This window comes from Macrotis lagotis, chromosome 2 (assembly GCF_037893015.1).
Source record: "Macrotis lagotis isolate mMagLag1 chromosome 2, bilby.v1.9.chrom.fasta, whole genome shotgun sequence".
NCBI lineage: Eukaryota > Metazoa > Chordata > Mammalia > Peramelemorphia > Peramelidae > Macrotis > Macrotis lagotis.
In genome coordinates, this window is record NC_133659.1 from 228,970,524 (window position 1) to 228,985,233 (window position 14,710).

Genomic DNA, 14,710 nt, shown 5'->3' on the forward strand with positions numbered 1-14,710 from the left:
TTGGATCTTCACTCTGACTCCCTAGTGTTCTCTGATACCCTTAAGTGGTTATCTAACATTGACTTCACTCCACTGAGGGCATCCCCTCAATTATAGGGAGTGTTTCCCTTTACTCCAGGTTCCATTGACTATGAACAATTCGATTAGCTTTCATGCATAAACATTTATTACAAAAGGTATAATCAAAAATATGCAAATTTACTTCCCAACAAAGAGACATAAACATGGGTAGGATGTCTCTTCCACTGAATACTTGTCTGAAATGGAAAAGGCAAATAAAAAAGTTTTACCTGTATTTCCTGAACCCTTTTCCCAGTACCAGATCACAGGCAAAGCTCAAAGAAACTGCAACAGTTACTCAAGAAATGACATAATGGAAAAAGCAAAATGATCTACAATCAAAGGATGTAAGTTTAAACCCTGGCATTCCACATTTACTATAGAACCATGGACAAATCATGCCACCTTTTGGATTCTTAGTTTCCCTTTTTGTAAAATGAAGGGCTTGGACATGCACTCTTTTGTCCCAGTTCAGAGTCTTTTAATTTTAAGTCATAGACTGGGAAGAAATAAAACAAGTGAAATAACAGAATAAGAGGACCCAGGATTAGGGTGGGTGTTGCCTGCTTTTTAAAGAATGTGCGAAAGATTCAGCATCTGAGTTAGAAATTCAGTGGGTGAACAAAAGTTTGATATTAGACCCTAAACTAGCAAAATAAATTATAATGAGGAGGAGAATATGTTTACTTTATACAGTCAATACTTTTAGTGAACTGATTTAGAGGAAGTTTTGATCATATATTACATTTTTTCAGGGATAAATTCCAGATAATATTAAAAAATGTACTATAAAACTGAAGGAAATAAACATTATATATATATATATATATATATATATATATATGTTCAATTCAATCACAAAGTATCTCAAGGTATTAATACATTGTTTTTAAAAAATAAATTAATCAATGCAATCATTTCTCATAAACTCATTCTGATAAATGCCCAATTCCTATTATATGCTCAATGCATATACCCCTCCTCCAAATGATGGAGTTATGTATCATCAATTTATTCATCTGGTTAATATACCTCAGATTAATCTTTAATTTAGTTAATATAAATCCATTAGCTGAATTTCATCCTCCAAGGGCCCCCATTATCACTATACACATAAACATATATACATACATATATATATATATATTTTTTATAGCCTTCCTAAACCAGATGCTAACAGATTATCTAATATTTCTCAATCTTGCCATCGTTGGCTGTTTGAAAAGTGAAGTATATATTTTCAAAGGTTTGATAATGTTTATAATAGTGGCAGTACAGTCCTTATTGTCCAAGATTTCTACTTCTCTCCTTAAGGCTTCTCCCAATCTTGCAACTGTTAAATTTCCTCAAAACACTCAGTTATCGAGGGTTTTTTCCCCTGGCACTTTAATCTTTAACTAGGCTATTTAAGACAGCATTGTGCCATTGAGTAATACCTCCACTCACTTGAGGGCTACAGTGGAAGAAGATGCAGGGAAGGAAGCATTTCATTTGATGCCCCACATTGATGACAGCATTTTTCTCCAGCACCAAATCTCTTGGCTCTATTCAATAAGACACAATACAGTCTAGCTCGGTGAATGAATCTCTAGTCAGCAAATTGGGTGAAAGATGCTTCTTATTAGAAAATTTGAGGACTCAGCCAATGAAGTAGCAGTATATACTTTATGTTGATCCTGTTTGCTAACTGCTATTTAAAATAACATATTGTTGTTCATTTTAAATTCCTTTTCTCACTTTCTAGGGTCCAAAGTGTTAAGACACCATTTTTTAACATTCCTCTCAATTGTCATTTTAGCTGTCAGTTGTTGGGAAGCTACCCATAGTCAGAACCAGATGACAGGTGCTACTGCATCCTTGTATCTAAATTTTTCCATAGAATCCTTCAGGGTCATATTTAATTCTATTCTTCACCATATCACTAAGAGGATTTCCAAACAGTTGACCCAGTGTTATTGATGTCAGAAACCTCAGTCCATAAACCAACCACCTGTCTGATATCTGCTACAACAACTAGAGGTAACGAATTCATCCTCCTCATATTATATTGGGGAAGATATAGACATTTCTTGGCATCTTTTTAAACTGTTCTGTTCAAGAGTTTAAAGATGATCTTTGTGATCATGATGTTCTTAAGGTAATGTGAAATGCAAGGCAAAATGAAACTATTTCTCTTATTGATTTTTCTGTTAAGGTGCAATTTAGACTTGTCCTCAAGGTCTAAAACTGGAGGCATACTAGTTATTGCATCCTTGACAGAATTTGCAGTAAGAGATTCCATGAACATTCCAAGGCAAGAATGAATTACATTACTGATATCCCTTGATTTTTGTATTTGGGATTGTATAAGAAGTAGTCTCTTCTATTCATTAAACATCAAGGATGATTATTTGGTCTTATAAAATGTAGTCTTGTCCATGTGGTGACCTAATTTATGTAGTTTAGCATTTAAGCCAGAAGGGTCTGCATAGTCAAATTGATCTCATACTGTAGGACAGTCTGTCCCCACAGAGTCCTTGTTTGACAGTTCTTGTTATCCAGAGAGGAGTAAAAACTAGGAACCTCATATGAAGGTAGGGTTTTGTATAGACTTGGTTGGAGGGTTTCTTCCCCAAAAACCAAGGGACATCTCATGATACAAGATTCTGGAAGAGTATTTCCAGGGGTAGAGGTATCTAGATAGTCATTTGTTTTGATTCAATTCAATTTGACTTCACATTCATTAAGTATTATTATGTGCAAAGTTCTACACCAAGAGGGTTAACAAGTTTTAATGACGTGGGTGTCCATGTGGGTGATCATCTTTATGAAACTCAAATTAGAAGTACCTTGGTGAGGATATACAATCATAGATGGTTTAAAGTATTAAAAGCAAGTATTCTAATTTTCATAGCTTATATTTATTTCATAAGGTTCACCAAATACTTTCATTCTCTTCTTCCCTACAAACAAGCCCATGGTTTCTTCCATCCTTAAAAAAATAACAAAAATACAAACTCTTTTGTGACTGTACCATTGCTATTACCTGTAGTCCTATATCTCTTCTATCTTCAGCTAAACTTCTTGAGAAAGCCTACTGCATTTTGATGCCTCCAAATTCTTCTCAATCCATTTTAAACATAGCATCTGGCTTCTGACCTCATCATTCAAGTGAAATTGATCTCTGGGGCGGCTAGGTGGCGTAGTGGGTAAAGCATTGGCCCTGGAGTCAGGAGTACCTGGGTTCAAATCTGGTCTCAGACACTTAATAATTACCTAGCTGTGTGGCCTTGGGCAAGCCACTTAACCCTGTTTGCCTTGCAAAAAAACAACCTAAAAAAAAAGACATTCTTCTAGAAAATAATTTGCATAGACAAGAGTCATTGGACCATGACAAAAATACAAATATCTTGCACTCTCAAGTTTACTGAAATTGATCTCTTTAATCATTAGTGATTTCTCAAATACCAATTCAATGAAATTTTCTCAATCCTCATCCTTCTTGACTTCTCAATGTCTCTTTTCTCTAGATTTTCATGATACTAGTTCTCTTTGTTGTCTAAGCACTATTTCTCAGTCTTCTTTGCTGAATTTTCATTCTTGTAATGCCCACTAACCATGAGTATCCCTCAAGACCATGTCCTGGGCCCTCTAAATATTTTTTCACTAAATGACCTCTTTAGTTCCCACGAATACAATTATCTATATATAAATTATTTTGTATCTGTTTATCCAATCATAATCACTCTCCTGATCTCATTTCACATATTGAATAGCTTATTTAACTTCTCAAACTTGAGACCCAGTAGACCTCCTAAACTCAACATATCCATATTTTAACTCATTATCCTCCTCTCTTGCTAACTTCCCTATCATAAAAATAGCTTGCAGTCATCCAAGTTCACCACCTTAGTGTCATATTTGATTTTTTTCACTTCACATATCTAAACTGCTGCCAAGACTTCCCAATATCTCTTATAAGTCCCCTTCTCTCCATTCCCAGTTGCCATCCTTGTACACAACCTAGATTACTGCAATAGCCAGTTTGATTGATTTTTCTACCTTAAGTCTCTTTCTATTCTCATTACTCAACTTGATTGCTTAAGTGATTTTTCTAAAACACAAATCTGATCCTAAATCAGACATATTTCTTGTTCCTCTTGCCCTGGCACCTCCCCCACTCAATATATTTTAGTGACTCCAAAAGCTCTTTGGCTTTTATAACATTTCACAACCTAGCCCCTTCCTTCCTTTCAAGTCTCCTTACATTTTATTCCCTTCAATGTACTTTATTGATGCTGGCCTTGCCATTCTTCAAACATGATATTCTATTTCCCAATGCTACATTTATTCAATTGCAATACTTGGAATGTTCTCCCTCCTTGTATCAGATACCTTGGATTCCTTGAAGACTCAGCACAAATCAGATCTTCTGCAAGAGATTTTTCTTGGTTACTCCATTCCCTTCCAGTACACCTTCCCTCTGAGATTGTTTTTCATTTTCTTTTTTTTAATGTTTTTTTATTCTCATTTCATAAAAATGTTTTTTTACATTAATAAAATATACTTGTTTACAAGTAAACAAAATACCCCTCCCTGAATATAGATAGACTTGCTTGGGTGAAAAAGTAAAGGGGAGAGAAAAAAATTAAAATAAAAAAAATTATAGTAATAATTGTAGGTATGGCCAGGTGGTGCAATGGACGAAGCACCAGCCCTGGAGCCAGGAGCACCCGAGTCCATATCCAGCCTCTTAAAACCAATAATCACCCAGCCATGTGACATGCAAGCCACCCGATCCCCACTGCCCTGCAAAAACCAAAAAGAAGAAAGAAAAAAAAAGACCCAAAACAAAATAAAATAGTAATAATAGTAGGGGTGGCTGGGTGGCAGACAGAGCATTGGCCCTTGAGCCAGGAGCACCTGGGTCCGAATCCAGCCTCAGACACCCAAAGATCATTCTGCTATGTGGCCCCAGGCAGGCCACCCAGCCCCACTTGCCCTGCACCCTCCCCCAAATAATAATAACAAAAAATGTGCTTCAGTCTTTGTTCCAACACCATCAACTCTGTCGTGAGTGGATCACATTCTTTATGATAAGTTCATCATAAAAGTTACTTCCATATTTTTCCACTGTTGCCATTGCTGATCGCAACTCCCTCCTTTCTTATTTCTCCATTACCGTGTACTATATTTTCTCTCTCCTTTGACTCTGCTGTAGGGTAGCTGAGTGGCGCAGCAGACAGATCCCTGGTCCTGGGGCCAAGAGGCCCTGAGCCCCCATACCACCCCTTAAGCCCAGAATCCACCTGGCCCTATGGTCCTGGACAGGCCTTCCAATCCCAGCCCCTTGCAAGAAGTAAAAAAGAAAATCTATTATATCTGACCACTCTCCCCTCGTGGTCCATCCTCTCCTCCTTTATTCACATACCCACCCCTTTCCCCTGCTCCCCCCTCCTTCTTACTCCAGATGTCTATACCCCATTGAGTATATATGCTGTTTCCTCTCCTAGCCACCTCTGATGAGAGCAAAGGTTCCCTCATTCCCCCTTACCTCCCCCCTTCCATATCATTGCAATAGCTCATTGTAATAACAAAAATCTTATTATGTGAAATATCTTGGACTATTCCCCCTCTCCTTTTTCTTTCTCCCTTTCCATTTCCCTTTTTTTCCTATTAACTTCATTTTTACACCATATTTTATCTTCAAATTCAGCTTTCTCCTGTGCTTCAACTATAAAAGCTCCCTCTACCTGCTCTATTAACCGAGATGGTTCATATGAATATTATCAGTATCATTTTTCTATACATGCAGTTCATCCTCATTAAGTCCCTCATATTTCCCCCTCTCCTCCAATCTCCATGCTTCACCTGAGTCCTGTATCTGAAGATCAAACTTTCTGTTCAGCTCTGGCCATTCCAAAAGGAACCTTTGAAATTCCCCTGGTTCATTGAAAGTCCATATTTTTCCCTGGAAGAGGACATTCAGCCTTGCTGGGTAGTTCATTCTTGGCTGCATTCTAAGCTCTTTTGCCTTCCGGCATATTATATTCCAAGCCCTACGAGCTTCCAATGTAGATGCTGCTAAGTCCTGAGTGATCCTGACTGCAGCTCCACGATATTTGAACTGTGTCCTTCTGGCTGCTTGTAATATTTTCTCTTTGACTTAGGAGTTCTGGAACTTGGCTATAATATTCCTAGGGGTTGGTTTTTTGGGATCTCTTTCTCGGGGGGATTGGTGGATTCTCTCTATTTCTATTTTGCCCTCTGCTTCTAGAATATCAGGGCAATTTTCCTGTAGTAATTCTTTGAAAATGATGTCAAGGCTCTTTTCCTGATCATGACTTTCAGGTATTCCAATAATTTTCAAATTATCTTTCCTAAGTCTGTTTTCCATATCAGTTGTTTTTTCAATGAGATTTTTCATTTTTTTGGTTTTGAAGTATTGATTCCTGATTTCTGGTAAATTCATCAATCTCCCTGAATTCTATTCTTTGTCTGAAGGATTTATTCTCCTCAGAGAGTTTTCTTACCTCTTTTTCCATCTGGCCAATTTTGGTTTTTAAAGCATTCTTCTCCTCAATAACTTTTTGAACTGTTTTGTCCATTTGACCTAAGCTGGTTTTTAGCATGCTATTTTCTTCAGCATCTTTTTGGATTTCCTTGACTAAGCTGCTGACTTCATTTTCATGTTTTTCCTGCATCTCTCTCCTTTCTTTTCCCAGTTTTTCTTCCAACTCCCTCATTTGATTTTCAGTCTTTTTTGAGCTCTGTCCATAGCCTGAGCCCAATTTCTGTTTTTCTTGGAGTCTTTAGATGCAGGAGCTTGTGCTTCCTCATCTTCAGACTGAGTATTTTGATCCTTCTTGGGCTCATTTGCAAAATATTTCTCAATGGTCTTCCTCTTATTTCTTTGCTTGTTCATTTTCCCAGCCTAAGCCTGTTTTTTTAGGGTTCTTCCTGAGCTTTTGGGACACTCCCACAAGGGTCTCAGTGTATGAGGCTCTGTCCTCCCTCCTGGTCTGTGAATGACCATAAGCGGCCCCCTCTACCACGGGCCGAGGTGGGGGGGCCCTGCTGTTCTATGGGGGGCCTAGACTGGGATCAGGATCTGAATGTGGTCAGAGCCCCAGAGTCCTGTTCCAGATGCAGAGAACAGAGCTCCGCAGTCTCTCTCTCTCTTCACTAACCCTCCCTCAGCTCAATGGGCTCATGCCCTGGGGGCCCCTGCTTACCGGCTCCGCCTGCTTCTGTTTCCTGGATTTGGGCTGCAGAAAGACCAAGCTGCTTGCTGTGTGGCCCGAGGGCTGGGCTCCATGTGCTCGCTCTGGCAGAGGTCCCCTGCTGTTCCCCCACTTTGTGCCGGTGCTCCTCGGGGTGCAGCTCAGGAGACTCCCCCGCTGCTGTGAGCCTCGGCTCCCAGCGCCCTGGGGCTGCCTCCGGGAGGCTGAAGTTCTTTGGCTCTGGTGGGCCACCCCTCCAACCCCGGGGAGCAGAGCTTTTCTGCTCTTTTCCAGGTCACCTTGAGTAGGAGAACTGCCTCACTGGGTCCCTTTGTGGGTTCTGTCTCTCGAAAGTTTAGTTAGAGTCCTTAGTTTATGAGTTTTTATCAGAGAGCTCCTTAGACTGGATCCCTTCATGTCACCATCTTGGCTCCACTCCTGTTTTTCATTTTCTATGCATGTATGAATGAATATGCATATAGACATGCATATGTATGTGCACAAAATGCATGCATATACACATGAATGTATGAACTCATGTATGTGTATACACACAATAATCTTGCATGCACAATTTTTTCTATCTCTCACATTAGACAAATTGCCATATTGGTCACACCCAAAAATGTGTCTCCTTCTGCATATTAGTTGATTACTTCTTTGCAGTGAGATGGCAAGCATTTTTTTATCCTAAGTATTCTAGAGATGATTAATCAATCACCACATAGACCAAAGTTCTTAAGTCTTTCAAAATTGCCCACTTCTATTAAATATATATATAATAGTATAAATTTAATGATGTATGTTATTTAATTAGTTCTGCTCTTTACTCTAGATCTGTTCATACAAATCTTCCTAAGTTTCTCTGAAAACCATCTTTTTATTGCTTACAGCACAAATACTTTTATTCATAGAGCATAATGCTCTGTCATTTTCCAAATGAGGGCTACCCCCTTAGTTTGCAATTTGCTGCCATTTTTCTACAATGTTCTATTTCTATAATGTCCTTACTTCTACTTTCTGGTTTCCTATAATATAAAGTTCAAATCCTACTTGTGAGTTTTCCAGGATATTAACCCATTCTTACCCCAATTCATCCCTTCTGAAATTATGCTCCATTTGCACTGTATATATCTTGGATGTACAGATTTTTATCTCCTTTTTATGTTAGACAATAAGCATTTATTAAGCATCTGTCCAAAGTGCTGAGGACACAAAGAAAAGGAAAAGATCATCCCTGAGGGAAGACAATACACAATTACTTACAAAAAAAGATATATACATGGTAAATTGGAGATGATCTCAGAAGCAAGGTACTAAGGATTAAGAGAGATTGAAAAAGAACTCTTACAAGATGGGGTTTTTAGCTGGGACTTGAAGGAAGGCAGGAGAGGCAGAGAGAAAGAGGGAGAGAGTTGCAGATCTGGGGGGCAGGCCCTGAGAAAATGTCTAATCTGCAGATATAGGAACAGCAAGACGGTCTTACAATGAATCACAGTATAGGTTAAGAGAAAGGCCAGCTTATGAAGGGCTTCAAAAGGAAAAAGACTTTCTATATGAACCTGGAGAAGTCATTGGAGTGTATTGAATATGGGAATGACATGATCAAACTTACACCACAGGAAGATCAGTTTGACAGTTGAGTGGAAGAAGAACTGGAGCAGACATAGAATTGAGAGAAAAAAATACACCAGAGGGTAAATGTAAGCTCTGAGGACAGAGACCATATTTTCCCCAACTTAGCAACTCCAGCTCTTAGAACAATTGTTGGCACATGATTAAATGTTTAATTGATGGTCACTGACTGAATTTGCTCCCAATAGTTTTATGAGATGTGTAAAATGATTTTTATTATTATTACCATTGTATGAATAAGAAAGTGAAGTTCATGATGCTGAGTGAGATGAGCAGAACCCGAAAAACACTATACACCCTAATAGCAACATGGGGGTGATGATCAACCTTGATGGACTCACTCATTCCATCAGTGCAACAATCAGAAACAATTTGGGGCTCTCTGCAATGGAAAATACCATCTATACCCAGAGAAAGAACTGCAGAGTTTGAACAAAGACCAAGGACTATTACCTTTAATTAAGGAAAAAAACTGATATCTTATTGTCTGATCTTGCTGTTTCTTATACTTTATGTTTCTTCCTTAAGGATATGATTTCTCTCTCATCACATTCAATTTGGATCAATGTTTACCATGGAAACAATGTAAAGACTGACAAATTGCCTTCTGTGGGGGGTGGAGGGAGAAAAGTAAGATCAGGGGAAAAACTGTAAAGTTCAAAATAAATAAAATCTTTGTTAAAAAAAAAAAAAGAACGTGAAGTTGATAAAAATTAAGTGACTTCCTGAGGGTCACAGCTTGAAATCATCATTTACTAATGGCAAGAACTAGAAAAGGTTAGGGTTGCCCTGGGTTTCAAAAACCAAGAAAGATTGATGGAGAAAGTCTCCAAGGTCCTGAGATAAGAATCATAATAGACTTGTCTAAAGTGACAGAATCTATCCCCTCCCTGTAAAAAAGGGAACTGAAGCCCAGATGAGGTTTGTACAAGTTCCAACAGCTTGTTAGTGAAAAGACCAGATTTCCTATTTCCAGTTGAGATCTCTTTCCACTTTTAACAATTTGAAATTGAAATGCCAACAAGATATCTGTATTGGTGTGCTCTAGAAAAATAGGACTGGAGTGTGGAAGAGATCAGTAGGTCTAAGAAAATCATCTGGGGGCAGCTAGGTGGTACAGTGGATAAAGCACCGGCCCTGGAATCAGGAGTACCTGGGTTCAAATCCGACCTCAGACACTTAATGATTACCTAGCCGGGTGGCCTTGGGCAAGCCACTTAACCCCATTGCCTAGCCAAAACCTAAAAATAAAAAAATCATCTGAACTGAGTTCATTCATTAGCACCTTGTAAAGAAAGCCAATTGTAATGACAAAACTCAAAATAGCCAAAGTCTGTCTGAATTGCATCTGTGAAAAAAAAATTATCATTTTCATCAGCATGGGGAACTTCCTCCACTGATATATATTTGTACTGATGGTGCAGAGGGAAATACAGAAAAATTTACACAATGACACTGAAAGACACCAGTCATGGTGAAGTCAATGAACAATTGTGTCTTCTACTTTTGATAAGAGAGCCAGTGAAATATTGATGTGAAACACATGGTTAATGGGTTGATTATCTTAACAGTGCTTCTTTGTTACAAGAATATTTCTATTGGGAGAGTCTTTAGGAAATGAGGTTTTTTTTTTGAAAAGAACATCAATAAAAACTTGTAGAACTATCTATGATTTAGTAAACATGATATGTTGCCTAAGACAGTGGTGTTAAACTCAAATAGAAATGGAAGCCACTAAACCATAGCTATGGATCCCCACCTGCTGCCTTTTTTTTTTAGTTTTTGCATGGCAATGGGGTTAAGTGGCTTGCCCAAGGCCACCCGGCTAGGTAATCATTAAGTGTCTGAGGCCGGATTTGAACCCAGGTACTCCTGACTCCAGGGCCGGTGCTCTATTCACTGAGCCACCGAGCCACCCTTTAACTTAGAAAACCACCTATTAACATTATTTCTGTTCTATTGCAAGTTGTTTAACCTTATTTTTAAAAGTTTTTATTGAGAGTGGCTCGGTGGCACAGTGGATAGAGCACCAGCCTTGGAGTCAGGAGTAGCTGAGTTCAAATCCGGCCTCTGACACTTAATGATTACCTAGCCGTGTGGCCTTGGGCAAGCCACTTAACCCCATTGCCTTGCAAAAACCAAATAAAAAAGTTTTTATTGAAACAACAGACAATATATTTTGATTTGCCGTTTTAGTGAAAGTTCTGAGGTAGCTTGACTTCCTTTATTAAAGCATTTAGTAGAACCATAGGGACTGCATTTTGGACAGCCCTGTTCTATTGTATTTTTGCTTATTTAGTTAAATACTTTGCAATTATCATTTAATAGATTCTGGCAAATGCCTCCTTCTGCAGACATAAAAGCACTAGGTGGTATAGTAGTTTGAGCACACTTCATCTGTATCATCCTGGGCAAGTCACTTTACTTCTGCCTCAGTTTCCTCATCTTTAAAATGGAGATAATATTATTAGCACCCTCTTTCCAGGGTTGAGGAGCAAAGGAGATAATTGTAAAGCACTTAGTCCAGAATCTGACATATTTAGTCCAATGCTAGATGTTTATTATTATTATTATTATTATTATTATCATTATTATTATTATTATTATTATTGTCAGAGATAGGATATAAAACTTTACTTCCTTACTTCCAAATCCTGAACCTTATCCAGGAACACCCTACTTCTCCCCCTTAGCAAATATATAGTCTTATTAGTTTGAATTATGCCCAAAACAATTAAGAAAGTATTGCACAGAACTACTTTAGATAAGGATTTGTAATGATCATCTCCACAGCTGTTCTATAAATAATTTGGAATCCTCATTCCTCTTTTCCCTCTCTAGCAAGTTAACATTTACCTCAATTTAAAAAAAATACTAAATTTAATAATTGCTTTACTGCTTTGTACTTTTACTAGTACAAAGGCAACTTTTAACCCAAGTGAGAAGCCAATGAATGGTCAAATAGGCTTATTCCTGGTCTTTCATGGTCTGAACATTTCAGGAAACCCATGGGGAAAAATGCATTTGAGAGTCAGAAAAGAAAAGCACTCCTCCCTGGACTCTTTCATCATTTGCATTTGAAACATTTATTTCAGGAAATACATATTAAACATTTTATTATTTATACAAAAAAGAGTTAAAGTTGTCAGGATGGTTATACTACAATGCCAAAAGTCATTTTTTTGGAATTTATCACCATGATGTCTTGACATTTCTTTCAAAAATTAAGGGTAAAAAGAATGAAAAGCTGAACAACTTGCTTTGCCCTGATGCAGTGCTGCCTGGAAATCACACAAGCCAGTGATATGATGTGAGCAGAAGTGCATCCTATAAAAGTGATCACCACCACCACCACCCCCTCCCCCAATTTACTACACTCAGACGTTAGAAAACAGTGTGTGTATATATATCTGTATATATTGTATATACATATACACATATATATGTATATATAGTAAACAGTTTTCCCTCAACATAGCACAGTAAAGACTCCTACATTTCCTATGTGGGATAGGAGTTAAAAACAAAATTCAGGCTATCAAAAAATAAACTTTTGCAAATATCACTCTGGAATTGTAGTTCTACATACAAGACTCTCCACATCTATTAGTCAGGGGCCCTGTAGATCTTCCTTCTGGTTGATTGGAATGGAAAGCCATTGTAATGACCTTCTGGTTGACTGAAATGACTTGAGGTAACTCACTCCCCCCACTCTCTATCTCTAACTCTGAACCTCATTAAATCTTCTCTCTTAGGCTAGGGGGTATTCTGAAATTCTGAATGCAGGGATACAGTGGTGGGGGGATTTGGGGGTAAAGTGATGAGGACCTGGAAATTATCCAGCCTCCTACTGTAGGCTTAGGTAGCTATATGCTGGGGTTGGAGAAAATGGAGGCAGGCAAGTGCTTTTGGGGTTGTGGAAAGGTGAGAGGTCCACTAGACAAAGTACTGAGAGAAACAGAAGAGTTAGGCATGAGTAAGCATGCTTGCCTACACAAGCCAAAAACAAGAAATAAACTCATTGAAAATCCTCTTATTCAATATTATTAAGCAACACTGTTTAAACATCTACAATTTTCCAACCTCAGTTACTTCACTAGATCAACCTACTTCTAACCTTCCAATAGTGAAAAAAGGTCTCAGGAGAAGGAGGCAAGATGGGAGAAGGAATCTGTTTTATTTTTCTTGAAGAAAATTATAAATCCAAGCAAGTTCCCAGCAAATCAGCAGTTTCTACAATCCAACAAAGAATAATAATAGCTGGTGAAAACTATGACTAGAGTACTATCTGATCTCTATTCCTGTCTGGTTCCCCAGCTAAAGGGACTTCATGGGAGAGACAAGAAGCCCCCACCTGATTTGTTTGGATGGGCAGAGCTAAAAGGCACTTTCTGTTCCAGGACAGGCACAAGTCAGCTTTGTCACTGTTTCAGAATTTGGCACATTCATTTCCTAGAACTAGTCACTTCCTTGGGTGGAAGGGAGGGGGATCATCTCTTGCTCTTAAGGGTATTTTGTCTGAGTCCTTTCCTATTTGCAAGAGGATGGAAGAAGGATGGAGAGGTAGGAACCCATGTCCCCAGATATTTATCCATCCTCTCATGACATGGAATTCCTGTGCTTCAAAAACTTACATTCTTGCTAAGAAGCCATGATCTTATGTGGACAGAGAGGTGAAAAGTGGGCATATGGACATGCTTATATTGCATATATGTGTACACACATACATAAACACCCAAACACACATACACACACAAACATACACACAAACACCTGAGGCTATTTGGCACTGAGCAAATCTGTCTAGTTAGAATGGTCTGTAGCTACAGATCCCCCTTTTCTCTCCTTTCTCTGGTCCTAAAAGTAAACAGAATTGTCTTCTGAAGAGCTGCTGAGGGCAAGAGAACAGAAGAAGCTCGGGAGGAGGTGGGGAGGGAGGGGGTATGGGAAATGGGGCTGGCATCCTAGGATCAAGTTTCAAAGGCCTAACAGTCTGCTATGTCCACTCTCCTAAAGTCCAGAGTTTTCCAAGTCTCCAGATGGTACAGAGATATCCTGCCCTCAAAGAGAACCATATAATACCTATCTCTTGCCTCCCCTTCCCTTCCAAGATCAGTGCCAGTGGGCTAATAATTAACACACCCAACAATGATAATATGGTATCTTGTTATCTGGTCAAGTGACAATGGCAGCGTGTAAAGGGGATGGATGATGACAAAAATGAAGGAAATTATATAAAATAAAACAGGATGGGAAGGGTGGTAGGCTAGGGGATGGAACTGGGTGGAAGGGATGGATCCTAGGGGCAGGGGAAGGCTTCTACATCTCCTGGGAGGCCACCTCCTCCTCCACACCATTGGAGAGTAGGTTACTGCTGTCTTCATTCAGACGCTTTACTCGATAGGCTTCAAAGTGAATACTGCTGGTAATGTCCTTAATGTTCTGCATGTGTGTCCTAGAGAAAGCAATAAAAAGGTGAGTGAGGCTTTAGCTGTACCAGGGGGAAACTAAGCACACCTGAGAACCAAAGAAGGTGCCAAACTCAATTCAGGGTTCATTCCGTGACTGATCCTCTCCCTTCATCCCAGAGAATAACTGTGCATTGGTGTTGATTTTTTCCATAATGCTTTACAATTTACATATTGTACAATTTACTTTCCTCACAATAATCAGGTGCTATAGGGAATGCAAGTGTTATTATCGCTATTTGATAGAGAAGGAAACTTGGAAAGGGAAAATGACTTGCTTGCAGTTACAAAGGTAATAAATAGCAGGATTGTAACTTGAATTTAGGATTTGGGATTCCAGGGTCA

The 14,710-nt window shown here is 38.7% G+C and overlaps 1 protein-coding gene across 6 annotated transcripts in view; it reads right to left on the bottom strand.

Moving 5' to 3' along the window:
* Positions 1-11,512: 11,512 nt before the first annotated feature.
* Positions 11,513-14,710, bottom strand: part of SEPTIN9 (septin 9) — a 406,717-nt gene continuing 403,519 nt past the window's right edge. For 3 of the 6 annotated variants that reach the window (XM_074225075.1, XM_074225078.1, XM_074225077.1), the window contains one exon: positions 11,518-14,352. In XM_074225075.1, coding sequence (XP_074081176.1) covers positions 14,217-14,352 — 136 coding nt within the window. In that variant the 3' untranslated portion in view covers positions 11,518-14,216. Of the gene's footprint in view, positions 14,353-14,710 lie in introns of all 6 variants that reach the window. The other 3 variants (XM_074225080.1, XM_074225079.1, XM_074225076.1) reach the window with 3 other exon arrangements.